At 33.7% G+C, this 27,388-nt stretch overlaps 3 protein-coding genes across 10 annotated transcripts in view; 2 read left to right on the forward strand and 1 right to left on the reverse strand.

Moving 5' to 3' along the window:
• The first annotated feature begins 654 nt into the window (after nucleotides 1–654).
• LOC145304123 (uncharacterized) lies at nucleotides 655–5,878 on the forward strand. Of its 4 annotated transcripts, none has more exons than XR_013873988.1 (9): nucleotides 655–861; nucleotides 1,543–1,680; nucleotides 1,901–2,027; nucleotides 2,363–2,466; nucleotides 3,442–3,564; nucleotides 3,783–4,005; nucleotides 4,175–4,418; nucleotides 4,613–5,436; nucleotides 5,553–5,878. XR_013873988.1 is itself a non-coding variant. In XM_080145880.1 (8 exons), exons 2-8 carry the CDS (start codon nucleotides 1,544–1,546, stop codon nucleotides 4,966–4,968), a joined length of 1,314 nt encoding a protein of 437 aa, XP_080002006.1. In that variant the 5' UTR covers nucleotides 726–861; nucleotide 1,543; the 3' UTR covers nucleotides 4,969–5,878. The 4 variants fall into 4 exon arrangements, 2 of the variants coding, with proteins under 2 accessions (XP_080002006.1, XP_080002007.1); XR_013873989.1 differs by having other exon boundaries at nucleotides 726–861; nucleotides 3,786–4,005; XM_080145880.1 differs by having other exon boundaries at nucleotides 726–861; nucleotides 4,613–5,878.
• Nucleotides 5,855–13,254, forward strand: LOC145304122 (uncharacterized). 4 transcript variants are annotated; one of them, XR_013873987.1, is made up of 11 exons: nucleotides 5,855–6,081; nucleotides 6,552–6,858; nucleotides 7,745–7,849; nucleotides 8,715–8,947; nucleotides 9,247–9,340; nucleotides 9,536–9,657; nucleotides 10,047–10,250; nucleotides 10,377–10,451; nucleotides 10,659–10,832; nucleotides 10,976–12,598; nucleotides 13,160–13,254. XR_013873987.1 is itself a non-coding variant. In XM_080145879.1 (10 exons), the coding sequence occupies exons 1-10, from the start codon at nucleotides 5,963–5,965 to the stop codon at nucleotides 11,901–11,903; spliced, it is 2,361 nt and encodes a 786-aa protein (XP_080002005.1). In that variant the 5' UTR covers nucleotides 5,855–5,962; the 3' UTR covers nucleotides 11,904–13,254. The 4 variants fall into 4 exon arrangements, 1 of the variants encoding a protein (XP_080002005.1); XR_013873986.1 differs by having other exon boundaries at nucleotides 13,174–13,254; XR_013873985.1 differs by having other exon boundaries at nucleotides 13,183–13,254.
• Nucleotides 13,255–16,322: 3,068 nt separating this feature from the next.
• LOC145304677 (lymphocyte antigen 75-like) overlaps nucleotides 16,323–27,388 on the reverse strand; it is a 54,713-nt gene continuing 43,647 nt past the window's right edge. For both annotated transcript variants that reach the window (XM_080146615.1, XM_080146616.1), the window contains exons 61-73: nucleotides 26,550–26,659; nucleotides 26,022–26,116; nucleotides 25,352–25,472; nucleotides 24,775–24,852; nucleotides 23,859–23,972; nucleotides 23,116–23,232; nucleotides 22,868–22,946; nucleotides 21,757–21,806; nucleotides 21,163–21,275; nucleotides 19,578–19,638; nucleotides 18,911–19,002; nucleotides 18,121–18,245; nucleotides 16,323–16,772 (exon numbers count right to left, since the gene is read on the reverse strand). In XM_080146615.1, coding sequence (XP_080002741.1) covers nucleotides 16,705–16,772; nucleotides 18,121–18,245; nucleotides 18,911–19,002; nucleotides 19,578–19,638; nucleotides 21,163–21,275; nucleotides 21,757–21,806; nucleotides 22,868–22,946; nucleotides 23,116–23,232; nucleotides 23,859–23,972; nucleotides 24,775–24,852; nucleotides 25,352–25,472; nucleotides 26,022–26,116; nucleotides 26,550–26,659 — 1,223 coding nt within the window. In that variant the 3' untranslated portion in view covers nucleotides 16,323–16,704. The remainder of the gene's footprint in view (nucleotides 16,773–18,120; nucleotides 18,246–18,910; nucleotides 19,003–19,577; nucleotides 19,639–21,162; nucleotides 21,276–21,756; nucleotides 21,807–22,867; nucleotides 22,947–23,115; nucleotides 23,233–23,858; nucleotides 23,973–24,774; nucleotides 24,853–25,351; nucleotides 25,473–26,021; nucleotides 26,117–26,549; nucleotides 26,660–27,388) is intronic.

Consider the following 27,388-nt stretch of genomic DNA (forward strand, 5'->3'; position numbering starts at 1 on the left):
CGCTCCATAAGTTTGATCAAAAACCCCCCTTTCAAATTTTTGTTGGTATTTAAATATTTTAATACAACCTCTATTACCGAAAAAAAATCAGATAAACAGAAATTAAAATTTGAAGAAAGGGGGCCACATGGAAAAAGTACAAGTTTCATGGGAAATTAAATCAGCTGTTGATGTCTAAAATGTACCCCTTCAATCACTACCTTCTATATCACTTAACTTAACCTTCCCTTTTTAGTGCATTTTGTGCACACAGCAGCATTTTCGCAACTATTTTTGAAAGGGGGGACTTATTCTGTTTTGTAGATTTAAAATTATTTGCTATTATTTTCATTTTTAAAAATATTCTTTGATTTTTTTTAAAATCATACAAAAAACAAAACAAAATGTGATCATTTTTTTAAAATCTACAAAATTTAGGTACCCCAATTCTCAGGAGCGGGGAAAGGAAGAGAGAAGACGATAACTCCAAATATTCGGACAAATATTATAAATCATAAACAATTTTATAATTTAGAAATTTCATTTTCTGACTTTTAGAAATGTGCAGTTTTTTCATATTATTTTTCAACAAAAAAAATATAATTTTCTCAATTTAATTTATTGTCCGAATCTATTCGGAGTTGGCCAGTTGCGAATTTCTCTTCCATAGTACATATGAAATGCGGGAAATGAAAAAGAGAGGAGAGGATAGGAGGGGAATTGTTCAATAGGCGTGAGTGGGGAGGAGGCAGTAAAGGGTGAGGGAGCAGGGGGGACAGCTGTTTAGTGAGATATTTTGATCAGGTTTTCAAAGACTTTAGTCCAACTACAGCTATCGTTAAAGAAAGTGTACCAGAGCGGTGCTAAAAGTTACAATTAAAGGTGATTATTTACGTGCATAGAGCGTATATACTGTACTTTTATAGTATATTGCGTACATTTGGGTGATTAGTGATATTATATAGACAATTAACTCTTTGATTTGCATATTTTTATTTCCGGTATTGTATTTAAAGCAATATGTGTACAGTTTTCAAACTAAGCTAGGCAATTTCTTGGAATTTTTTTTTACTAGGAAGTTGATTTTATTTATCACAATACACTTTATTCATACTGAAGTACATAATATTGGATAATTAATAATGAAAGTTATAAATGGCGAATATTAGAAAGCTAGTTAAGGAATTTCTGTTACATTGTACTTGAAAGAATTTAGCATCATATGATCGATGAAAGTCTAAAAATTTTTGGAGCTAGAACATTCTAAATTTAATTAAGTAGTATTCCTTAAAATCCCACATTAAGATAGTTATAAGGTTTTCATTTTGATTTAGTTTTATATCATTTTTAATATTTATTTTAAATTATATTAATTGCTTGTTTAAAGAATGAGCCAATCTTAGATTTGTTGTATAGGACATCCAATAGCTGAATTATTTCTTTGATTCTTTGTATTTTGGAAATAGTAGAAAAATTAATGAGGACTTAAATTCAATCAGTCTATGTAAATGTAAGGACATCTAGAAAGTAAAAAGACATCTAATTTCTATCTTTTTCTATCAGGATGTCTGGGGTAGCGACAAAGCTGCTACGCAGGTCTCGTTCTGCCTCCTTTTCTGGAGTGATTACAACATCCACACACCATTCTTCAAACATCCCTTCCTCTTCTTCAAATAATATTCTAGCCACACAAGATGCGAGGTAAGGTTTTACAACATGTTAAAATAGTCCTATTATTTTAAATTTATCATTGCTTTTACTTTCTGTTTTATTAATTGATTTTCAAATTACATGGAATATGATTAAAAGTAACTAAAATATTACTTTTAAATACCTGCCTGAAATTTACATTATCTTAAATATAATGGTTTTGTTTCGCAACTCTTCTACATATCTGTTAAAAATTCTCCTGTATGTTCAGAATAAAATCTGCTTCACTGAGATCTCTTCATTGTTCCATCCTGCACCCCAGAGCACCCAAGATCCGACACCTGAACGCCTCCCACGCCCTGCTTATCGATCTTGACAAACATATCGCCAAAGTACAGGTATGTAGAAATATTATATTCTGGCAACTACGCCCCTAGAGGCCTAGTTTCACTTAAGGAGGTGGGAGTACAATTCGAAAACCCCTTTTTTTATTTTAGATCTAAAAAGCAACCTAAAAAAATTCAATTTGTAAAATCTATTTGTATGTTTTTTTTTCACAATTTATAGAAAACAAAGACTATAATATCCATTATGTAGTTTATTAAAACGAAAAACTATGTATATGAATCTTACTAAGAACGACTTATCTGTCCTCATAGGTATTTAGCCGGACAGGCGTTTAAAGATAGCTAACTTATTAAAGTAATAATTATAATTGTAATTTTATTATTAGGAGCTTGAATACAAAGTTACCGAATTAGAGGCTAGAATCGCTGAACGTGAAGCTTTGAAACAGATTCCACTCCAAAATGATCTTTCTAACAATCAGACAAACAGGTAGAACATTTTTTTGTGATCTTACTACGCTCCAATGTAAATTAAGTTCCTTTTGAATATTTTACATGTAATAAATAGTAATAATTTCTGACAGGCGATGTGTAGTCAAAGGGTTGGTAAACTTACATGCTATTGTCTGAAGTCTTTTTACATAGAAACACGCGTATTATGTACACGTGAACTCTATGGTACTGTATGGAAAGTACAAATATAAAATATATCTAATGCATTTTCAAAATTGGCGCATTTTGCAAATTACGATATTTCGCCTTCCCTTCCCTCTATCAAAAAAAATATAAGAAACTTTTTTATGTATAGAATGAGGGGTATTTTTATTTACAAACCTTTGTGTGAAGGCCCTTACTTGAACAAAGACCAACTTGCTAAAACTTAAAAATGCCATAGATAGATAGATATATATTAATGTATATGTATGTGTATTTGGAAGTTACATAAGTTGAACCCAAATTCTCACTTGACTATTTCTCTCTTTTCACTATAATCCCGTGTGTTCTCGAGTTATATAACTTTCAGACAACATAAATATAAAAAGGGAATGGGGGGGGGGGGGTAATAGTATGGGAGATATAATATTGTGGGTGGGGGGGAAAGGGAAGGGGTGTACTATAGTGGGAAGTGTGTTTTTGCAAACTGCGCTATCATGGTTGAGATATATATTAAGAGCCAGACAGAATGGAAATAGAGGGGAGGTGGGTAGTGTCTGGGTGTTTAAGGCCTCTTCTATCATTTTTAGATTAATATATATAGAAAGTTTTGCAAGTGTACTGTCATATTTTCCTTCTACGTCGTAGACTACAGTATTTACAGTACTCACACACACACACACACACACACACACACACACACACACACACTTACATCTATTAAAGTCAAAAATATAATAAAACTGATAATGAAGCAAGATTTTTATGATGCCTCGGGTTCGAATCCTTGCTAACCTTTCTCCATCTTTAGATTTACCGCCAACTTGGTGACAGAAGAGGACAGAATTGCCTTCCAGAACAGATTGAACGAGGCCAGGCGCCGCGCTGACGAGCTCACCAGAAAGACAAACCTACAGGAGGCCAATATTCTCAGGTTAGTGGGATTCGATTCCCGAATTTTTATTTGCCTATACCATTTCATTCTTAATCGATCAACACTTAACTAAATTCACTCTGATTACTAAGCTTGGTAGAATGTACTTACTTACCATATGCATAGAATAGCTGCGCTATTAAATACCTAATCAAATTTTACAAGCACCAAGCCCTGCAGGGGGCTAAAATATTTTTGACCTAATTCTACATTCCTAGAAGTTGGCACTCGAAGCGGTTGAAGCAAGTCTTGGAAGCTCTTAGCACCGCCTACAACAACCCCGATGAAGCGGCGCCTTTGCTGTTGGCGGCTCCTACCGCCGATGCAGCCCAGCAAGAGAATAAGATATTTGATGCGCTGAATGCTCTTGTTGGAATGGCTAATGAAGAAGCCGAGCTTAACAATGATTCAAATTATGATTCTCATATTCAACAGTTAAAGGTAAAACTATGAATTTTTAGTTGCATGGCTAATTAATAATCATGATTTGTCTAATTGTACGTCTTTGTGCCAAGAAGAATTTCTTTAACTGACTCAATTATTTTCTGTATTTTAACCTTTCAAAGTTAATACTTCTTGCTTATATAAATCTGAACAAACTTTATTTCAGAACCTGGTAATTGAACGTGAAAACTTGAAGTTAATGCTGGAGGGCTCGAACCAGAAGCTTGCGCACGCACAGGCCACCGCCCTCGAGTGTCAAATCTCGCTGCAGAACATGATCGCCTCGGCGACAGCCCTCCGCCTGCAGCTCAAGTCCAGCCAGGAATACCTGATGAGTTCGCTGCTCCGTGAAGATGTGGCGCAGGCACCCAGCGCACTCTGGATCTATGGCCCCAATCCTATTTTCACAGGTAGGCACTCTTGCTGTAGCCCTGCTACCTCGTTATTAATTTTAAATCAATCATTAGATCGGCATGACGGCTAGACCAATCATTTTTTCTTCCTCTAATTCTTACAACTCAAAAATGCAGAACTTAAATAGGAAGATTATCATATAATAATAAAACAGCCATTGTCCGCAATAACTCTTTCTTTTTCGATTTAGGTGTGGCTCGTCTAAAGGAGATCAGTGCCTCCGTGCAGAACAACACATTGGAAGACGCGCTGCGCAAGACAGAAATCTCACAAGTCGTCGCCGAAAAGAACCTCGCCTTCGCCCAAAAACTAGTCCACAAACACAAGATCCGCCTGGAGGCGGGCAAGGCTAAGCTGAGCCAGGCAGAGCACGAGATTGAGAAACAGATTGAGGCCATTAACTCGCAACAAACGACAGCACAAATTGTTGATAATGTTTGCATCAAAGCTGGAAAATTAGATTTGGGGTTGAAAGAGGAGGAAGTGGTGTTGCCCAAGATGCCAGAATGCCTAATTCAGCCCTCCCAACCTGTTGTGGTCAACTAAATGAATATTCAACCTACCTTTCTATGTTTTTTTTTATCTCATCCTTGTATAAATGAGTATGAACTAAATGTTGCCTGAAACGCAAAACTTTCTTATATTATTAGTTTTATAGTAAGGTGTGAAATGATAAGGAAAAATCAAAATGATTACATTTTTGAGATATTATACAAATATATTTTTTACTGCCTTTTTCCTATAAATTTTAATGTTTGCTTGCCCCACCCCCTCAAGTCAGATTATAAAAAAATTGAGCTTAATCTTTGGCGATATGAAAATTCTCTCAGTTGTGATAATAAGAAAAAGAGAAATAATTTTGGTTCCAAAATTTTATAAATCCTGGTGATATGTTAACTTTTGTATGAATGTTGTCAGTTTTTTAATGAAAAAAGCAATTTTCTAGTTATTCCTTCAGAATTTATTTGTTCTTTTAATTGCCTTTTTCATGATTATTGGGTTATATTTAAATAAGTTGTTAAAGAATAGCTCTGACAAAATCTTATCAAACCTTTTGGACAATTTTATATAAAAACACAACAAAAATTAAACATTAATAAAATAGCATTTATTAAATGATTTTGTTGAAGCTATTCTTGAGAATGATTGAATTAGTTTTTAGTAACGTTTATGTAAATAAGTTATTTTTCGTGTTAAAGATAGCTAAAATAATCAAAATTACTCGAGTTTTAAGTTATAATATTGATTATTTGAATTATCTTAATGAAAACAAATATAGTTGGCTGTGAGTGGCAAAATTTTTGATAGAAACACTCCATATCTTGTTAAAGGGGGGGATGCCCATGCATATCCCCCCTCATTATAAATTTCATGCTTACAAGAGTGTTTCATATATTTAATGCAATCTTATTATTAATTGTTAAAATATATGTATTATAAATGTTTCAGAATAAAAGCAGAAACCAAGAGAAATATATAATAAATAAAGAGAGAGAAAAAATACATGTGATAAAAACGTGATTCTTAACAAATATAAAAAATGGGAGGAAGAGTTAATTTTCGGAAGAGGAGTAGGTCAGTCACTGAAAACTCTGTGCCTGTAAAGAAACTCAAGATTGGAGCCATGGTTGATACAAGCGACAAATCTGCCGATAAAAGGTAATTATTTTCTTACTGTAATGATGGCCTTAAGTAGCGATGTTCTTACAGCAATTTTAATTGAACATTTCTGACTGAATACCGAACGTACGTAAACTTTCATGTTACAGAGTAGCTCCGCATGAAATAGCATAGCTTTTATTAATGCTATTCTGATGCAATGTAAGAAATTCTTTCCTCAACTGGGCTAAAGTCGCTGCTGATATGTTTCTATATTGAGACCCAATATATGGAAAATTCCGCTTTATAGCAATTGGCGTAAGATTGTGATTTAATATGTTGGAAAGGGAAAGAAATTTTAATTATCAATAGGTACTATAAATATTGATATTTTATAATTAACATTAGGACATCCATCATGCCCACAACATTCAAGTAAACACAATCTCAGTATTCAGTTTTGGTTCAAGTGATTAAGTCATAAATTAAGTCATAAAGCGTAGCAATATTCAATTTGATATTATGTTTAGATTTGGCTATGTAGAACAAGACACTGAAATCAGCTTCAAAATGCCAACACAAATCGCCGCCGATAAAATTCAAAAGGAAAACGTACCGCCACAGTCCAAATCGCCGATCGCTTCTGAAAAAACTGCCGTGTTATCAGCCATGCAACAAAACAACGTTTCTCCCGCCGTGTCTGCGGTTTCCGCCGCTTCAACGTCGCCGTCAAAAGAGGAGGTGGATGATAGGGAGACGAACAGGCGGTCGCCGAACGGATTTCTATTGCCCGACCCGCTGCCTAAAGGAGAGCTTTTGATTGATTCGGCGAAACAGGTTAGGCGAACGTTTTTATAATTATCTTTAAAAAAACAGACAATGTTCAATTAAAAAGTGGAATAGTATATGTCGAAATTAATAAGATTAATTTTACATTAAATCAGGGGTGTATATTCTACATGGGATCCCCTGCTCAGGGGGGGGGGGGGAAATAAAAAATATGTGGTTGGAGGGAAAAAAAATGAAAAAATTAAGAAAACTGAAAACATTTTTTCCATTTCCCCCCCTCCTTGGTGAAAAAAACTTTTAAAAATGTGTGGTAGGAGGGATAAAATAAATAAAATATAGAGTTCTTTAAATATTTTTCCATTTTCTCCCTTCTTGGTGAGAAAAAACTAGGGGGGGAAGAAAAATAAAAAATTTTGTAGCAGGGGAAAAAAAAAAAATCTTGTGCAGAATATACACCCCTGCATTAAATCCGTATTAAATGCAATAGCTTAAGATATTATCTAGCATTTTAAGTCATTAAATTTTATTTTGGCATTTCTAGGGTGTTTTAAGATTATTATTTCATACTCTTTTTTTTTTTTTTTTTTTTTTAAGTATATGATATTCACAATATATATGTACATAAATTGAGCTCTTAGTTTTGTTTGCTTTTCTAAAAATATACATCTTTATTGTGTTTTTATAAGCTTAAGAAGCCACAGATATTGAATTATGCATTTAATTGTATTTTAATTCTCTTAATCCTTTACATTTTATTAGATAAAAATACCTACCTCGTAATTTTATGATATTTTTACAAGAAAATTAAAAATCAACATTGTAAGGTTGCGTGAATTTTGAAATAATATTATTTTTCTATGTTCAAGGTTTCGTGATTCCTAAATCTAAATAATTTCGAGGATTTTCTTGATACTAATTCGAACATTTTTTTCAGGAATGGGTGCTAGGAAAACCCATCGGCCTTGGAGGATTTGGAGAACTGTATCTAGCTGCTCTGAAGACCAACGGATTATTGTCACCTGAAAATTATGTTATTAAGGTAGGAACACATTTATAGATTTATATCTTAAGTTCGGTTTCATAATTTTAATTCTTACAAGAAAAAAGTCGGCGCCACTATCGTCTGAATTTTAGCCCCTAGGCAAATAAAATTAACTAGGCTTCTTTTATACGGAAGTTTAATCCTATTCAGCAATAGTAAGACAATATTACAAAAGCAGTATTAAATTATGGAATTTTTAGTAGCGAAGCTACTCTAGAATTAGATATTTGAAACTCGGTTTAAGATATATTTTTACTGTTGTAATTACCGAATTAATTTTTAAGCTACTTTTGAACACGATTGCCCTCGTTACCTACATTTTATGCATAAATGTCCTTGTAGTTTTTTAAGCAACGAGAGAGTTAAGTGTGCAACAAGCGAATGCTTATGTAAGCCTAAATTGCATAATATTCGCTTGCTTTATGTAATATCTAGATATCACGCACTGTACATTTGGTAAGTTAGTGATGGACTGACAGATAAGGACAATTATGTTCATAATAGGACAGATATATGAAGCTTCGAATTTTTAAGCAATTATAAAGTTATATTTTGGCAGATATTGTCAAAGAAAACAACATTTCGACCTACTAATGTCGGACAAACGGACATACAAAGATAAAATGAAGCTTCGCTCATAAATTATGTACTATGTCAAGGCAAGCTTGTATCAATTTTGTAATATTATTATTTATGTTCTTATCACTTTCATTTTCCTTATCTGACTAAACTCACATCTAGTTATACATATATAAGATGAAATATAATATTAGTTAAAAATTACTTAATATGACAATTTTAACAGGATGTAATCTATAGAATCCAAAAGACTTTTAAATTTAAAGTACTATTTTTATTATAGATTGAGCCACACAGCAACGGCCCTCTGTTTGTAGAGGTACATTTCTACATTCGCGCAACAAAACACGAGACTATCAAAGAGTTCAAAGCAAAACAGAAAATCAAACATCTCGGCGTACCTGGGTATATCGGCAGCGGAACGCACAGACGCAAGGGCAAGAAGTTTCGCTTCCTTGTGATGGAAAGATTTGGTTCAGATCTTCAGAGGATTCTTGATCATAGCGAAGGAAGCAGGTATTGTTTGATTTTACTCTATAACAACAAAGATAAATATTGAAATAGTCCTTAATTTCCTATTATATCAGCAGTGTTGCGGTTCCGGATCCTGGGGTATAAATTAATGGAAAAATCTACCTAAATTTATATAAAATAGTCACTTACAAATTTTGAAATATCTTGTAACCTTGTTAAGATCAGCTGATTCACTCCCACACTCTTCTCTCTCACATTGTATTCGAGATTAAAGAATAAATATTTTTTGAAAAATTTGGTATTTATTTAGTGAATATTACAATAACGTTTTAATTTTGCAGGTTTACGGACAAAACCGTGTGTGAAGTTGGCATGCAAGTCATAGATTCCCTGCAGTATATTCACAAACAAGGCTATGTCCACAAAGACGTTAAGGTAAACAGTTTTAGTCAATTGTAGCGCAGCTACTCTTTGAATAAGGATAATACAGGGGAGGGGGTGATTTTTAGCGAATGATTTATACAATCAAAAGTTTCCTTGTAAAGAAAGACTTCCTCAGGAAAGCCATTATAGTGATCTTAAGCCACAAACATTTTAATTCAAATGTATAAAAATGTTTTTTTTTTTAAGGCTGCCAATTTGCTGGTTGGTCTTGGAGTAGAGAACCAGCACAAAGTGCACCTGGTAGATTTTGGACTGTGTAGCAGGTTCCAGACGGGAAATATTCACAAACAGTATATTCATGATGAAAGGTGAGGATTATTTACTACATTTAACAACTTTGTTGAAGTTTGTTTTCTGCATTGATTTAGATTAAAGTCTTCTAATGCTGCTCTGTCTGGCAGCATGTGAACTTAATATTGAGATTAATGGGGTGGAAAGGTCTTAGGAACATTAATATATACTGTATGTTATGTCCAGTGGTGTATTTATATCCTTGCTACAAAATATTTCATCCCCCCCCCCCTTCCCCCCAATTTTTTTTCTCCCTAAGAGTTAGTAATATAGAAAAATGTTTTTAGTACTTTTATTTTATTCAATTTTAGCAGGTTATCCCATGCAGATTATACAGTACACCCCTGGTTTTGTCTTTGAAAAATCTTTAGTTTGAATGATTTTCTGAATTTGCATAATTTTTAAGGTGGGCCCATGAGGGAACCCTAGAGTACACCAGCCGTGACTCCCACATCGGATGCACCTCCCGCCGTGGAGACATCGAGGTCCTGGTCTACAACCTCATTGAGTGGTGGGGCGGATCCCTCCCCTGGGATAGAGACATAGCCAACGCCATCAGTGTTAAGAACGCAAAGTTTAGAGCTTTCACAAATCCCCACAAATTTCTCAGGTAAGAATAAGATTCCCCTGACCAATTTTTTTCATGATATACAACAGTACTTAAATATACCAAAAAGATTCTTATAAAGATCACATCCATGTTAACTAAAAATGAATAAAATGTTTTTTTTTTCAGGCATTGTTTCCGCCGTACGGGATGTACCTACCCCCCTCTTCTCAACAAAATGATGAACTACATCAATAATCTCAGGTGACCAGTTGTTTTCAAATAAAGTATAAAAAAAAGATACTAGAGCCCAAAAACAGGCACTGATGAGAAAAAGTTTATTCAATCAAGTTTTATTCCATTAAAAGAACCTAATTGTGTCTTCTTAATTCTTTAAAACAATTTTTTTTTTGAGATACTTCTGTAAAAAAAAATCACGAAACTTCAAAATTTAAATATCTTAATTTTTAGATTTGAAGATGAACCAGATTACGCCTTTCTAAAGGGGTTGTTCCGACAGGAGATGCGCACCCGCGGCTGTGTCCCAGACGGCCGCCTTGAGTTCAGGCTGGGAGTGTCAAGCCCCCCAATCGAAACGGAAGCTGAAAATCTTGAATACCTGAAGCCCCTAGAGGCAGATAAAAGGTATGGATGATTTTTTTTTGCTGAAATATTGTATTATAGGTATTTTAAATTTATTTGAAAAGGATTGATAAGGATAAGAAACATTAGATAAAGCGTTTTTCTATTCTTGAAGTTTAGTCCTAATAATTTATTTATTATTTCAGAGTATCTGTGGTGTTTGACCGCTTGTGCGTTGACGCCAAGACTTGGGAGGCCTCGCGCGAACAAATGATCTCAAGTCGCGACGAGGAATCTCTGCGCAATCCCACGCCCGCCATGGTCGACCTGCAGAACGCCATCCGCGAGCGGGCCCGTCAGAAGGCCATCGCCAACCGCTCGCCACACCACAAAAAGCAGAGGAAAAGTTTCCGGCTGAGCGAGAGTGAAAAGTCGGAGCACACCCCTGCCATGCTGGAAGTTATGCGTTGTATGCAACTGAAGCGCCTGAACCTTTCAGTCGAAAACGTCTCTGATGACGTTGATATGGTAGAGGTGGGAGTACCTGCTATTGATCTCGCCCCCTCCCCACTCCAATCCCCGACCGCCAACCGCAAAACTGTTGCCTTTGAGAAGAAAATAAGCTTGCGACAGCGCACCAAGGCTATTACTTGCGACGAAGGTATTGATATTGTGGCGAAACTTTGCGAAATTGAAGGCAATAATGATGATATCAATCCACAAAAAGCTTCACTTTTGCCGCAAGATCTGCTGCGTGTCTCGCCGATCCCAACTGAGGTGCTGTTTGGCGGCAGCCGCAAATCAAGCGGTGAATCTAGCCATTACAGCGGAAATGATGGGGAAAGTGTTACAAAAAATTCTCTAAACGTTGCCAAATCTGCCGAAAATCTACAGATGTCTCCGGATGAAAGGCGCCGCCGCCGTGAACTGTCACGTCTTGACATATTTCTGCCGCCCACAACTGGCATGGGAGTGCGCACTAGGAGTGCGGATGTTGTTGACACGGGGGTGCGCACCAGGAGCGCGGATGTGGTGGATAATGGGGCGGCAATGAGAAATTTGCGCTCCGCATTCAAGTTCGGCGTGACCAAGCTTTTCCGCCAAGTTTCTGATTCATTCACAAGCATGTTCTGAACAGTTATAAAAACTACCTGATAAAAAACTAATACACAAATCCTCGAAAAACATTCAAATTTTAAATTTTCTCCTATTTCATGATTCAAGTGCCTAAGAAGAAATTAAGAAGGGTTCTAAATTAAATCAAAATTCGTAACTTCATTAAAACCCTTTATAAAGAAATAGATGCACTAAATATTATTTCTTTTTAATATGTTACACCACATTGACTTTCATTAAAATTATAAGCAAAATAACAAAATGTATCATATGTAAAAAAAAAGATTTTGAAAGTTTTTCATGTTATCGATAGTATTTGACATATATTTGTTTCATTCATTACTTAAAAAGTCAAAATTCCAAGATGTTTTGATTATTATAATTGTATATTTTGTCTGAGTCTCCTGTTGATATTTTTTTATTAAGTCGGAGTTTAAAATTAAGTTGTGAAAAATCCGCGTAGGATATTATAATAAAGATGATTAAACTAACCCTCAAGTTTTAAAATCTGCTTAAAGCAGGTTTTCTCAGTTAAGAATAGGGGAAGGATTGTTTATCATACATTATTATCTCCCTCCACGGATTTAACCCTAACTGGTGAACAAAATGTGATTTTTTTTGATAATTCGCTTATTTTTATGTAAATTTTGTGTGAATATTTTTTTGCTTCCATATTTGGCATTTTTTTTTATGAAGCTTAACTAGATTTTTATGTAAGTAAAATGCTCGTTTTCTCTTTTTATTTTTTCAATTGTTCTCTATTCGTTTGAAGATTTCAATTGATGCACAAATATATTGGTATTTTCAAACTGACATTTTCAAAATATATATACCTATCATTTGATATAATATAATATCGTACGTTGATTTTCCCCCCAAATTATTGGTAGAAATTAACATACTTTGTTATAGCTTGCTGTATAAATGCCTGAAATAAGCTTACTTTATTTACTAAGAGCCATGCAAGGTTTACGGGTTTTGACCTTAACATAAACAGTACAAAGTTTAAACCTTTTTTTTTGTTGTGTTTTTCATACATTTTATTCGTTTTTCATTGTTTATCATCAAAATTACTTAAATTTGGGGCGGTCAAAAATATGATCTGACAAAGTCAGATGGTATTTTCGCCTATCCCCTTAATTTGAATATAACTAGTCAGAAATTAGCCCGTAAAATATATTTTTATATTTGTTATAAATCTTTATATTAAAATCTTTCATAATTTAGTTCTAAGAGAAAATAATAGTTTATAAGTATTTTTCTATATTATTAAGGCTTTAATATTAAGAGAATACAGTATTTCCATATAATAATTATCTATTTCTAAATGTACGAGAGAAATTTATGTAAATAAAAATTTCAGTAAATCTATGGTTGTTTTTATTATTTGTTAGCGTGGCTTATCTGTAATCTTAAGTTTAAAAGTTTGTCGTTCTGTGATGAAAGAGGTTAGTCTTGGTTTCGAAATGACGATTGCTCCATCGAGTAGACTAAATATTTTTGACTTCGCGCGGTCCAAGTACAAAAGGGTTTATATATGAGAACGAGTTAAGTTCTGACACATTTGTGTAAACCTGGTGTATAGGCTTTATCTTTTGACTGAGAGGATAGGTTATTAGGGATAAAATTATTCTTATATGAAGAATTTCCCCCAGATTTAAGATTTTTTGGATAGGCCTCCAGGTTCCGGAGCTTCAGGCCTCCAGGTGGTCTCTGTACAGGTAACCTCTAACTCTTCAAAAAAAATCTTATTTTTAATTTTTACCTGTACAGAGACCACCTGGAGGCCTGGAGCTCCGGAACCTGAAGGCCTATCCAAAAAATCTTAAATCTGGGGGAAATTCATCATATAAGAATGATTTTATCCCAAATAACCTATCTTCTCAGTCCAAATATAAAGCCTATACACCAGGTTTACGCAAATGTGTCAGAACTCCCCCCCCCCCCTTAATTTAAAGCAGAGAGAGGGGACAAAGGGATGTTTATTAGACAAGTTCCAAACTATAACAACGTTTTCTCATTCGCTGACTTAACAACTTTAGTGAATTCTGACTGATTGAGTGTTCAAACGTTTCAACCACGGATTATAAACTACAGAAGAGGTAATATTTTTAATCGTCATTGGGGATGTATATTAATTTATCGGTCATTGATCCCTGAATTTAAAGAAAGGTTTAATTGCAATGAAACAAACTAAGATAACAGCATCCGTTTGTTGCGAGTATAAAGATTAATATGCCGTCGAAATATCCTATAACAGTTAGGGAGTTGAATCCATTTTTATAGAAGCAGAAATATAATCTATGATTATGGTTTGGACCCTCTAAAACTGTAATCTACCTTTCCACTTTCCCCTCTCTTGGTGAAGATATCTTCAACGCCGATACGATTTATGAAATGTAAGATTCTACTTTCCCTTCTCTTGGTAAAGATATCTTCAACGCTGATACGTTTTTTGAAATGTAAGATTCCACTTTCCCCTCTCTTGGTGAAGATATCTTCAACGCCGATACGATTTTTGAAATTTAAGATTCCACTTTTACCTCTCTTGGTGAAGATATCTTCAACAAGAGAGACAAAAGTGGAATTTTATATTTCAAAAATCGTATCGGCGTTGAAGATATCTTCACCAAGAGAGGGGAAAGTGGAAGGGTAGATTACAGTTTTAGAGGGTCCAAACCATAATCATAGATTATGTTTCTGCTTCTATAAAAATAGATTCAACTCCCTAACTGTATAAGTAACATACTAGAAACGTTAAAGTGGCATATTGATGAACTGAAATTTAGTTTCCGAAAGTGTACCTAGCGTCCGCGTCCTATCTCAAAATTTGCTACTAGCTAAAAAAGCTTCAAACTTCCAAAAAAAAATCAAAATTTTAAAAATTAAAATTTTGAATGTATAATGTATAAATCGCTTTGTTTTCACAAATTGACCGGAGTAGCTGAAAATAGGGTCTGCAATAATTGGGTTATCTGCTGTACACTTTAGGAAACTAGGGCTCGAATAGGAAATCCATTTTCAGCTGATCGGCATATTATGAGGTTATCATATGTCAAGCACGCGACTTTAAAATTATAAGTACGTTTAAAATGTACGTTTGTCCCTTCATTGGTTTGTCTGTGTTAGGTCTTCACCATAGCTTTGAACACAAACTTAAAATAAAATTTAAAAAATTAATTTGTACAGGATTTATTTAAACGTAATAATATATACATTAAGTATTAAATAACAATTTAATCAATTGATAGTCTATAACAATCAAAATAACAAAAATATTATAACAATTAAGAAAAACAACATAAATAATCAAATACAATTTTTAACGAGGACATTTTTTATACATAATAAGCGTAACAAAAAAATCACCAATTTAACTTCATTCAAAGTCATAAAAATAAGGATTTTAGTGTCTAAAAAGCAGTCCAACCGCCAATATTGTTAAATATTGAATTAACTATGCTTTGTGTATATCAGGAAGGGAGTGGTCATTGGACTGTAAATTACACTGGTACCCAAAGTTTTATTATCTTCAACCATCTTATTTGTTAGCTCAAAGACTTTGGGTACATTTTTTACGGCTGTTTAAAAACTAGTAGTGTCCAAACTTTTTAACCGATAAATATAATTCTAATCTATAGAAGGGGTAATTTTGTCTATAATCATTGGGGATTTTCTTATCCCTAAAGAACTATATTGGCTATGGAAATGCCTACTAATGCATACACAAGGACATAATTATTTATAGAGAAGCTATGCTATCAAAAGGGGCAAGTCATTTGTCATCGTTGTTTGTCAAAAGTCATTTGTCATCATAAATTGTCAAGAATTTGTTATGAGTCATAAGTTTTTTTTACAAAAAAAAGTCGAAGCAGAAAATAGTGCCTAATAAAAAATGACGCCAAACAATACAAATGACCAATGATAGGCCCATATACATTGTAATTGACTAAAGATAAAATTAGTACTGGCCTATCATTGGTCATTTATTGTATGATGTCATTAGGCACTATTAGCTGTAACAAAAAGTCATTAGTCATATAATACAGTTATAAATTTTTGTCATGGTGTTAATTTTAAGTCTGATGTCTTTGGTCATTGTCAAGAATAAGTCACTGAGTATATAGTCAATTTGGGTAGTCACCTCTTAAGGGGCATTTCGTCGTATTTTCACATTAGATTTTGGTTATTTTAGGTTAGGTTAGGTAAATGTTAATGTGTGCCGTGCAGGGTTAGGCTATTGGCCCCGGAGAGTTAGAGCCCCCCCCCCCCCCGCATGGACTAGAAATAAGGGAAAAGCTACTGTGAATTTACGACGAAACGCCCCTTAAGAGGTGATGTCATGAAACCGACAATACTCGTCAATTTTCACTGGCAATTGTCATAAATAAGTCATTTATCATCAATTTTTTAGGCAATATTTTGACTCAAAATTGTGTCAAATATATTTGTCACTTGTCATACAGATTTGTCATATTTACACAAAATCAAACGTCATAAAGAGGTCACAAAAAGTCGTATAATTGTAGTCACAAAAAAAGTAAATTGTCATCTATGTCACACAATGTCATAATTCGTAAATACTAGTCAAATACAGTCACTGGCTATAAACAACCTTTGTCATAAGTCACACATTTAAATTATAAATTGTCATAAAGTCACAGTTTTTTTTTGGTATTATTGAATAGTCACTAGCGTCGTAGTTTTGTCATTTGTCTTAGTTCAGGGATAGAATAATTCACTTTTTAACTTTTATGTGTGTAAAGTTCCTCCTTTGGTAGCTGGTACATATTGGGGAAGAAAGGTTTGTCGATTATTTTTAAATTAAAATATTCGGAACAATTTCTGTAGGTGCCGTTGGGGTTGTTCTTATCACTGATTTTGTGTCTAAAAAAAGCATAAAAGCATTTTTTTGGTTAGTAAATTATGATTATGGAAAGAAAATGAAGTAGCGGGTTGCGTCATATTTCACAGTAGCTTCTGATAGGTTATTTTAGGTTAGGTAAATGACAATGATTGTCCCGCAGTATTAGGTAAAAGGACCCGTAGGGTTAAAGCCCCTCGCAGGGGCTAGAAATAGGAGAAAAGCTAAAGTGAAAATACGACATAACCCACTACTTCGTTTTCTTTCCATGATTCGTAAATTGTAATTTTTTATCCTTTTTCCTTACTTGCGTCTTCACTCCTAGCTCCCTCCCCCCCTCGGGATATATGTTGATAATTTCTGTATTTTCTGTTTACAGGAATAAGGTATAGCACACAAGCGAAAAAATCTAAATAATATTTGGGTGGCAGATAAAAAGGTCGCCAATTTTACCATGTGTTATCCCCCAACGACAGCTGAAAACCACTTATAAGTTTCTTAATTTTCTTCGAATTAATTTCGTTGTTGGTATAAGCTGACCCACTTCTTCTATTTCTAAAATATCTATTGTTTGATTTGATTTTAACCCTGCAAAGAACATCTTAACCAACATAACCTAACCTACTTAAAAGAGGCATAACAAATTTAAATCTTACAAAATTATTGAAATGGTCTCCAGTGCTACACTTAATGGATATTGCAGGTATCTAAAGGGATAAGACAATGGCTGAATAATTGATGTACATCCTCAATGCTAAAATTACCCCATCTGTAGTTTACAATTAGTGGTTGAAACGTTTGAACACTTTACTTGATAAAGCAACCAATCAAAATTCACTTTACTCCCCAAAGTTTTTAAGTCAACGTATAAGAAAAGGTTATTTCAAAACTTTAGGGACTTGTGTAATATACAGCCCTCTGTCCCCTCCCTCTATGGGATATTGCCAGCTTATACCAACAACGAAATAAATTCGATAAAAAATCACGAAACCTATACGTGATTATCAGCTGTCGTTAGGGGGCAACACTTAGTAGAATTGACAACCTTTTTATCTGCCCCCCAAATATCAATTTAGATTTATTTCTTTTGTTGGCTATACCCTGGGATATTGCTACAATTATAAAGAGAGAGAGAGAGGACAATGGGCTTTTTATTACACTATTCCCTAAGGTTTTATAATAAAGTTTTCTTATTTGTTGGCTTAAAAACTTTGGGGACTTTAGTGAATTTGATTGGTTAATCCATAAAGTTGAGTGTTCAAACGTTTCAACCATTAAATTAAATCTACAGAATTTTATTATCATTATTGGGGATGTTAATCAATTTATTTGCCATTGTCTTATCCCTTTAGATCCCTGACAATTATCTACCTGATTTATATGCCATATTGGGGAAGCCTCCCTCTGGTGCTGCTGGTCTTGTTCTGGATAATTTCCCCAGGAGGGGGGCGGTGTCATTTCTTGGCATTATCCGCCTCCAGTCCCAGTTGTTATTCCTAAATATAAATATAGATAGAGTAGCTGTCTATAGTGCCCTAGAAAAATGGGGAAAGATGTCACTGGCCTACCTTTTCTATTGACGTCAGGAAATACCCTATACCTCATCTATTTTCTAGGGGTTTCTATCCCCCTTTCCTTTCTCTCTCCGTCTACTATGGCGTGAACAGAATAAGTAGCCCATTTTCCTAGGGCACTAAACACAGCTACAACATAGGTAGATAATTTAATATTTTGTAAGGAGGGAGGAAACATTGGACCTTAAATTATACTGGTAACCAAAGTATAGTAAACTTATTTTTTATTTATTAGTTTAAAACTTTGGGTAATTTTAAAAATCTTGATTTGTCCAAACTTTGAAACTATTTTGAATTGCTGGGAAAATCCGCCTAGATTGGTATAGGGATAAATCTGTAGATATGTAAATTGCACATAGATAGAAGAGTTTCTCCAGTAAAGGGTCTGAATCCGTTCCTTTTCCGGTGTATTAAACATATTCTGAGGCATACTTAAATATCATGTATAGTCTAGTGTTATAATATTATAACAATGTAATTAATTCCTGTTTAATTAGACCGGTCCTTCGGCCCCTCGGGTGAACAAAACTTGAAGTAATCCTATAATTTTTAATTTTATTATCCGTGGAAAAGCATTGAGTACATACCATAATTGGAACATGACTAGAGAGGTAAGTACAGCCGCTGCCAGAACAACAATAACAACTGCGGTTACTGCTCCTCCGCTCATTCCACTTTTCTGAATAATTCAATTAAATCATATATCTTAACAAAAACGGTTATTTCCAGGGTTCGGAAAAAAACACGTTTTTTTAAATAACCCAACCCAGTGTGGTTTTCATAAGACCCAGAGTTTTTTTGGGGGGGTTTGATAAAAAAAATATTCTTAGGTATTTTTAAAAATATTGCTAAATCCATATAATAAAGTAAAAGTATATTTTTCTGTACCAAAGGATCAAAATCGGTATGGGTCTCCTTTAGAGAGTCCTGGTCCAGGGAAGGTTTATAACTAGTTTAGGGGGATGGGTACCACCACCCTCCCAAGATAAATAACCCCTAGAAATTCCCCCCCCCCCAAAAAAAAATAAAAGATTTTAAAAACTGAATTTTTTTCTTTTTAATCTTAATTATTTGGTTAACAAATTTAACTCCTCCCTCCTCAAGTGCCCCTAGAGGCATCTATGGGCGTATATGCTAGTATTACATATTTTCGGTGTAAATTTACATATTTTTATGGGGGGAAGGGTATTTTTCTATGGGCTATCAATTTTGGACAAAGTAGGTTTTTTTTCAATTTTATAATTGAATATTTGCCTTGTTGTTGCCATCTCCTTGGGGTGTGGTGGTTATCTCATTGTCGCCAGATGTTGTTGTACTAGAAATAAAGCAAATGCCAGTGTGTCAATACTTATTAAACTAAAGGATCTAAAGGGATAAGACATTGGCCAATAAATTGAAGTACATCCCCAATGATGTTACATAAAATTGCCCCTTCTGTAGATTACAATTAGTGGTTGAAATGTTTGGACATTCTAGTAAATGAACCAACCAATAAAGCTAACGAATAAGAAAACCTTACAATAAGACTTTGGGGATTAGTGTAATAAAAAGCCCAATGTTTCCTCCCTCCCTGCACTCAACCAACTGACTGTAATGTGTTTTGAGGGTAGCCGAATCCACAATTTTGCATTTAACAGTGAAAAGGGAATGTTTACAACCATTTCGACCCTCCCAAGAGATATCTCTCCCATGCCTCGTCCCCCCCTTTTACTTTTTGTTTTAAACTGTTTTTAACCTATTTTTAAAACATATATCAAAAATATACTATGACACCAGTAGAATTAAACTGCAAAGCCTAAATTTGAATTAAGTCCCCAATAAACTTTTTTGAGGGGATTTAAAAATTAATTTTACTGTTGCTGTGGTCATTTTTGATCAGAGCAAAAGGTCTTTTTTTATTTGGGTAAAATTCGTAGCTTTTAGAGTGTTTTGCTTCATATATATAGTATTCTGGCATAGAGTAAAATTAGGCCTTTTGATTTCATCTAAATTAATTCATTAAAAACTTAATTCTTTACAATATATCAATGAATTAACTTTATCGTGCTTGTTTTCCATCACTTCTTTAAAACACAAAAAAATTGGCTGTAAAGGGTTAAATAGTGAAAGATGACAACAAACGTTTACGCAATACAACAAATTTTTTTTGTCAAATATACAAATATGATAAAATATAAGATTATTCAAACTTATTTTTTTAAATATTTTTAAAAAGCATGTATCTTTTATGTGTATAGTTTTCATTCTTTTCATTTTAATTAAATAAAAATTATTTAACTACATTGGAAATAAGTCACTTTGTGAAAACACTCTTTTTTGAATTGTAAAAAACTGAAATGAAACAAGACTTTTAATTGGTTCAGACTTCAGAATAATATGTTTTATTTTAATGTTAAATTTCTTCTATATAAATTATTGTTTTAGAAAAAAATTATTTGCATCGAACAGAGTAGAGTTTTTATTATTGTATTGATATAATCTGAATCACATCAAATTGTTCTGTAAGAAACAATTTAACCCCAAACTAAAAAATGCTTTTGCTTCCATCAAAATGATCACAGCAACATATAAAATTGATTTTTAAATCCCCCAAAAAAAGTTTATTGGGGACTTAATTCAAATTTGGGCTCTGCAGTCTGATTCTACTGGTGTCATAGTATATTTTTGATATATGATAAAAAAATAGGTTAAAAACAGTTTAATACTAAAATTTAAAGTGGATGGTAAACTTCCCCTTATGGCTCTACTACACACAATGACGACAAGCTAGGCTACAGAAACCCCGCTTTAAATACTCAGTAATAGAATGATATTCCACTCAATGATGACATTAGCTTTCCTAGTTGTGTCAGGTCTAGGTGTTGTTTTGGGTGCCGTAGTCCAGGGCTTTTCTGTAGTCTTCTCTTTTGTTGTTGTGTGAGGTGTGCTTTTTGGGGTGGTTGTTGATGCAGGCTAGAAAAAAAGACAAATTAATGCTAATTGTTTGACTATTATATAGCTTTTTGGCAGATTAGATAAAACATTAAGAAAAATAAATACTTTTGTTGTTCAATGAATACCTAGTTAAATTCAATAGAATAAAAAAAATGTTGAGACTAACTATTTATTAAATTATTCATTATCTTTTCCTGTGCATTCTTTTTATAGGGTTTGGTTAAGATTTTTGATTTTTTTCTAATCATCACATAAAAGTAAGTCTATCTGTCTTTGTAAAGCGAGAGATATCGCTGACCGCAGAACTGATACGGTTCTCCTTTAAAGTGGAGCTTCTTATTGGGTCCATGGAAGGTTACAACGTTTTAGGCAAAGAATACCTCAATCTTCCCAGGATAAAGCGCACATAAAAAAAACCACAAACCTCTTTTAAACTAAAATAAAAAGTGGAGTATCAATAACCACCCCCCCCCCCCTTCGATAAAGAATGTCTATTGACCTGTGTTGGAGGTTGTGTCTCAGTTGTAGGGGCCTCTGTGCTTGTAACTTCTAGAAAAATTAATCATTTAGTTTGAATTCCATAAATCGGAATATGTAATTTTTACATTTCATGAAATATCATTATATACATATTTATATCGTATAAAAGGTTCCACGCCAAACGTAGGAGTGAAAAAACATCGGAGTGGACAAACGCAGGAGTGGGACAAACGTCAAAGAGACGAACGCAGGATTTTTGGGACAAACGTCGGAGTGGACAAACACAGGAGTCCCCATTTTTTTTCAATTTCGAATTTTTTTTCAACTTTGATTTTTTTTTCAATTTTGAATTTTTTTTAATTTTGAATTTTATTTTCAATTTTGAATTTTTTTCAATTTTGAATTTTATTTTCAATTTTGAATTTTTTTATACATCCCCCCCCCCCCCTCCTCGGTCCCGTTATTTTTCTTTGTTAGGTTATAGGCCAGGGGGCCGAGCGCTGTGTTTGTCCCACTCCTACGTTTGTCCACTCCGACGTTTGTCCCACTCCTATGTTTGTCCACTCCGACGTTTGGGACTCCTGCGTTTGTCCACTCCGAGAGGCTGAAGACCCGGGCTAACAAAACATGTATTGATGTTTTATATAATTACTAGCGGATTCGCTCCTAGCCTCTAGGGGCTTGGCCCCAAGAGGTAATTAAAGAAAAAAAATAATTACCTCTGGATATGCCCCCACAAATTTTAAATAATTTTTAAAAAATTAATTACCTGATAAGAAGCCCCCACTTCACCACTAATTTTAAATAATTTTAAAAAAATTTAAAAAATTGAGGGGGGAATTTTTTCATTTTTTTGGGGGGTTGGGGGTGTCCCACCCCCCAAAAAATAGCCTAAAACCACCACAGGACCAGTAGGTATATTCCCTGAAGAGTAGAATCCGATCGGTTCAGTGGTTACCGAGATCTTAAGGGACGGACAGACAGACTCCATTCTACTTTATATAATAGGATTACTATTCGTGAAAAATTTTCTATAATACTATACAATATATGAATATTTAGTGTAGCTCAGAACTGCTTCTAAACCAGCTGTTTTGTATCAATATTGGAAAACCAATTAGAATGTTTACCTATTCCGGTTTGGCATATAGGATATCTAAATTGATCACAGCTGTTGTCATTCCATTTCAGGTTCTGATATGGGTCGGCCTAAAAATATTTTTTTTATATCAAAGTTTTTTAAACAAAGAAAAATAGCACTTGAGGAAAAAAAGAGATACTTAAAAAAATGAAATATCATAAATTTTCCAATAATGCTGTACTTACTTCACTCGGCTGAAGAAAAAAAAAACATTTCTTTGTCATTATTTAATTTTACCTCAACACAGAATTCATGTTCATCATTTGGCTCCCCATCTCTCCAATATTCAAAATCTACAGCAGAATCATCAACCCAGGCAAAGCCATTCCCTGTGCGTTGCAAGCCAATCCAGTACTGAAATAAAAGTTGTATTAAACTAGATATAAACTGCATAGCCATCAGAGAGAGAGAGGGAAGGTTTTCTTATCCGTTAGCCTAACAACTTTGGGGACTTTGTTGAATTTTGATTGTTTGTTTCATTAAAGTTGAGTGTTCAGACGTTTCAACCACTAATATTAATCACTACAAGGGGTATTTTTTGTATCATCATTGTGGATGTACTTCAATTTATCGGACATTGTCTTAACCCTTTAGGTCCCTGATAGCCATTCTTACTTTTAAAATAAAAAGCAAAATAATCTGTCAATCCAAATTTAATCCCAAAACGTTGTAAACCAAATGCGATACATGATTTATTAGTATGGCTCATAACAGGTTCTATTCCAGTCGATGTTTATCGGTTTGAAAGCCGTACTGGAATACAGCTTACCAGTGTTAAGGATCCGCATTGATTGTATGCAGATCCGGATCCGTGACAATAAAAATAAAATCACCAAAATTTTCAAAAAATATTTATTCTTTAATCTCGAATACAATGTGAGAGAGAAGAGTGTAGGAGTGAATCAGCTGATATTAACAAGGTTACCAGATATCCAAGATCCGGATCCGGATTCTTGCGGATCCGCAACACTGCAGCTTACCCCTAGGTATGTTCCAAGTTCACTTGGATCAGGAAGCATCTTGATGACAGCATCCACCTGCTCTTGGCTGTGGAAACTTGCCAACTCGGGGAATTTTCCATTGGCACCTTCCAACTAAACAAATAGCAATCCTTGTAATATAGTAAAAGTATGTATGTTTGTTCCACAGTTTCTCGCTAACCGCTGAACCGATATGATTCTCTTTTACAGTGTAGCTTCTCATAGGTCCTGGAAAGGTTTATATCTATTTCGGAGGCGTTGCTGCTAGTATATATAATAACTAGCGGCTACGCCCCTAGAGGCCTCTAGGGTCACTTGAGGAAGAGAGAGTCGAATTTAATAATTCAATTTCTTATTTTAGATTTTAAAAGAAAAAGTAAAAAAAAATTTTTTTTGTGGGGGGGGCGAATTTTTTTTTTTTTGGGGGGGGGTACCCCCCCCCCCCCTCATTTTTAATTTTAGTTAAAAAAAAATAAAAAAAAAATTTTTCGGGGGGGGATTTTTTATTTTTTTGGGGGGGTTGGGGGTGTCCCACCCCCCAAGAAAATAGATATAAACCTTCCCGGGACCTATGAGAAGCTACCCTGTTAAGGAGAACCCGATCGGTTCAGAGCGGTTAGCGAGATCCTTCGGTACAAACATACAAACACACAACCACACAAACACACAGACACACAAACATCCTGTTACTTTATTATAAGGATATTTCAGCATTAAATTATGTAGATAAATAAGAGAGTTTCTTACTGTATAATAGTTCCTATTTTATTATGTAAAGCAGGTACGTTCTGTCTGTTTTTTTTGTATAATAAAAATACTTCTTGAGGTGCCTATGGTACAGTTAGACAACTTTATAGGGTAGCTGTTCTATAAAAATTTATCTCTGAACCAAGTTTAAGCTTCTCTACTATTTTACCTGCATGCAGAAGATACTGGCATCTCCCCAGGATAAAGCAGAATAATAATCAACTTGTGTATAATAACATTTATCTTCCTGAAATATAAATTTTAATAGCAGCTGTGATCATAGCATCTAGGGGTTATATCTTTGAAGGAGGAGGGGGACAAAAAATTTTAAAACTTTCAATTCATTTGATTTAAAAAACAAAAAATGTATGTCCTAAAGTCATTTCATGAATAGATACAAAATTATCAGCAGAATCTTTAAAACAAAAATCGCCAACCATGATTAATATTAAGCAATACAGATAAAACAATTTAAAGAAGGTGCTTAGATTCAATATCTTCTGTAGCATTATTGGCAGACAAACAGACCAAGTAAATTATAAAATGAGGCTCATACGTAATATTATTATATGAGGCTCATAATAATTGGGAATCCTTACCAAAGAAACAGTCATTTATCCTGAATGACAATGGATAATTTTTTCCCCTCTTACGATATCTTATGGACAAAAGGAAAGACTGACAGAAATTTCAATTTTCAGAGTAGCTTCATTACTAAAAATAATTTAAAGTTTTTAGTTGCTTACATAGTTGAACCATCCATCCGGACAAGGACCTCTGGGAGGGGGTGTGGGAGCAATGTTCTCAGAATATTTGCACACAAAGGGTTTCTCCCAGGAACAGTCTTCCTGGAACCATCTGGCCTCTCTGAACAATTAATATCGTTTTTAAACAATAATGTATCAATTGTAGGATGAAAACATCATACATTATCGCTTTAAATACGACAAAATCAAGAATCGCATATTAGTTATATAGCACATTTGGTAATAGGTTTACAAATTGTTTTGTTGATAAAATGATCACATGTTACAAAAATTCAAATATCTACCTTATTCAATCCTGATGGACGGAGAGAGAGTTGTGACATGTGATCAAATATTGAACGAATATTTGGAATACTTTTTCAGCATGATAAATAACACAAAAATAACCATTTTATCATTTTTATAAATATCTTTATTTTCTTTTGTTATTTTGTTACGACTAGGACTCTACAAGGGGTGAGCTTCCTGTAGGGACCAAAGAAGATAAATCAAGAAAAAATTCTTTGAATTTATGTAGAATTAAATTGGAAAATCTACCAGATACGACCGTGGATTTTAGATTGCTCTGTCAATATATCATTTTCTGGAAATCCTTGATAAAAAACACTAGCATACAAATGATGAGAAATTAAAAGAAAAATGAAGGTACCTGTAATGGAAGCTAGCACATGTTCCATTAGTGAATTCAGAATCATACCAGTGGGTGTAATCAGCACTCCAACCATCTGACCACTTCCAAACATCCTAATATAGTACAATGCTATGCTAACAGGATCCATAAATGTTTTACATACTAGTGACAACTCTCTAGAGAGTCCTCATGGTGAGGTCGACACCACATTAAGAAAAAGTTTAGAGATTTTTTAAAACCCTTCTGGGAATCTATAAAAAGTGTTACTGTAAAATAGAGTCATACCGGTCAGGAAGTAAACAAAATCTTTTAGTAAAAACATACAGACAAACATCCAGTTACTTTGGTATATAAGATAATATTGGTTCTCAAAGGTAAGTTTAAATAAAATGACCTTTTTGCAATACCAGTACAGATGATTATTAGCTTTTTAGAGCCCTATAAGAGTAAAAAGGTCTGTAATCATTCACTACAAAGTTGGATGAGCTCACAAAAGCTGCAGTCTAGGAAATCTCAAATCCCAGCAAGCATATACAAACAACTTACATCAGTTTTCTTAAGACCAATCCAGAAGTCACTGAGATCTGATAGAACATATGCAAAGTTTTCTTCCAGCTTGTCAATCATTGATATCAGATGAACATTCTCTCCATACTCTAGACAAACAATATTAATCTCTAGTATGTAAGCCTTTGATATGAAATGAGCAATTTCTCCTTATTCTAGACAATCAATATATTCATCATAATCATAATTGTCAAGTATGTCAATCATTTGTATTAACATTCTCTACATAATCTAGACAATCAATATATTCATAATCAATTTTATTCTCTATTATGTCAATCATTAATATCTATAAGATGAACATTCTATCCATACTCTAGACAATTAATATATTCATAATTAATATCATTCTCTAGTATGTCAATCATTAATATAAGATTAAAATTCTTGACATACTCTAGACAATCAATATATTCATAATTAATATCATTCTCTAGTATGTCAATCATTAATATAAGATTAAAATTCTTGACATACTCTAGACAATCAATATATTCATAATTAATATCATTCTCTAGTATGTCAATCATTAATATAAGATTAAAATTCTTGACATACTCTAGACAATCAATATATTCATAATTAATATCATTCTCTAGTATGTCAATCATTAATATAAGATTAAAATTCTTGACATACTCTAGACAATCAATATATTCATAATCAATGTTATTCTCTAGTATGTCAATCAATTATATAAGATGAACATTCTCTCCATACTCTAGACAATCAATATATTTATAATCAATATTGTTCTCTAGTATGTTAATCATTAATATAAGAAAATCACTATATTCTAGACAATCAATAGGAGTAGT

The sequence above is a fragment of the Acartia tonsa genome, chromosome 13 (genome assembly GCF_053477335.1).
Source record: "Acartia tonsa isolate MP-2025a chromosome 13, ASM5347733v1, whole genome shotgun sequence".
Classification (NCBI taxonomy): Eukaryota; Metazoa; Arthropoda; class Copepoda; order Calanoida; family Acartiidae; genus Acartia; species Acartia tonsa.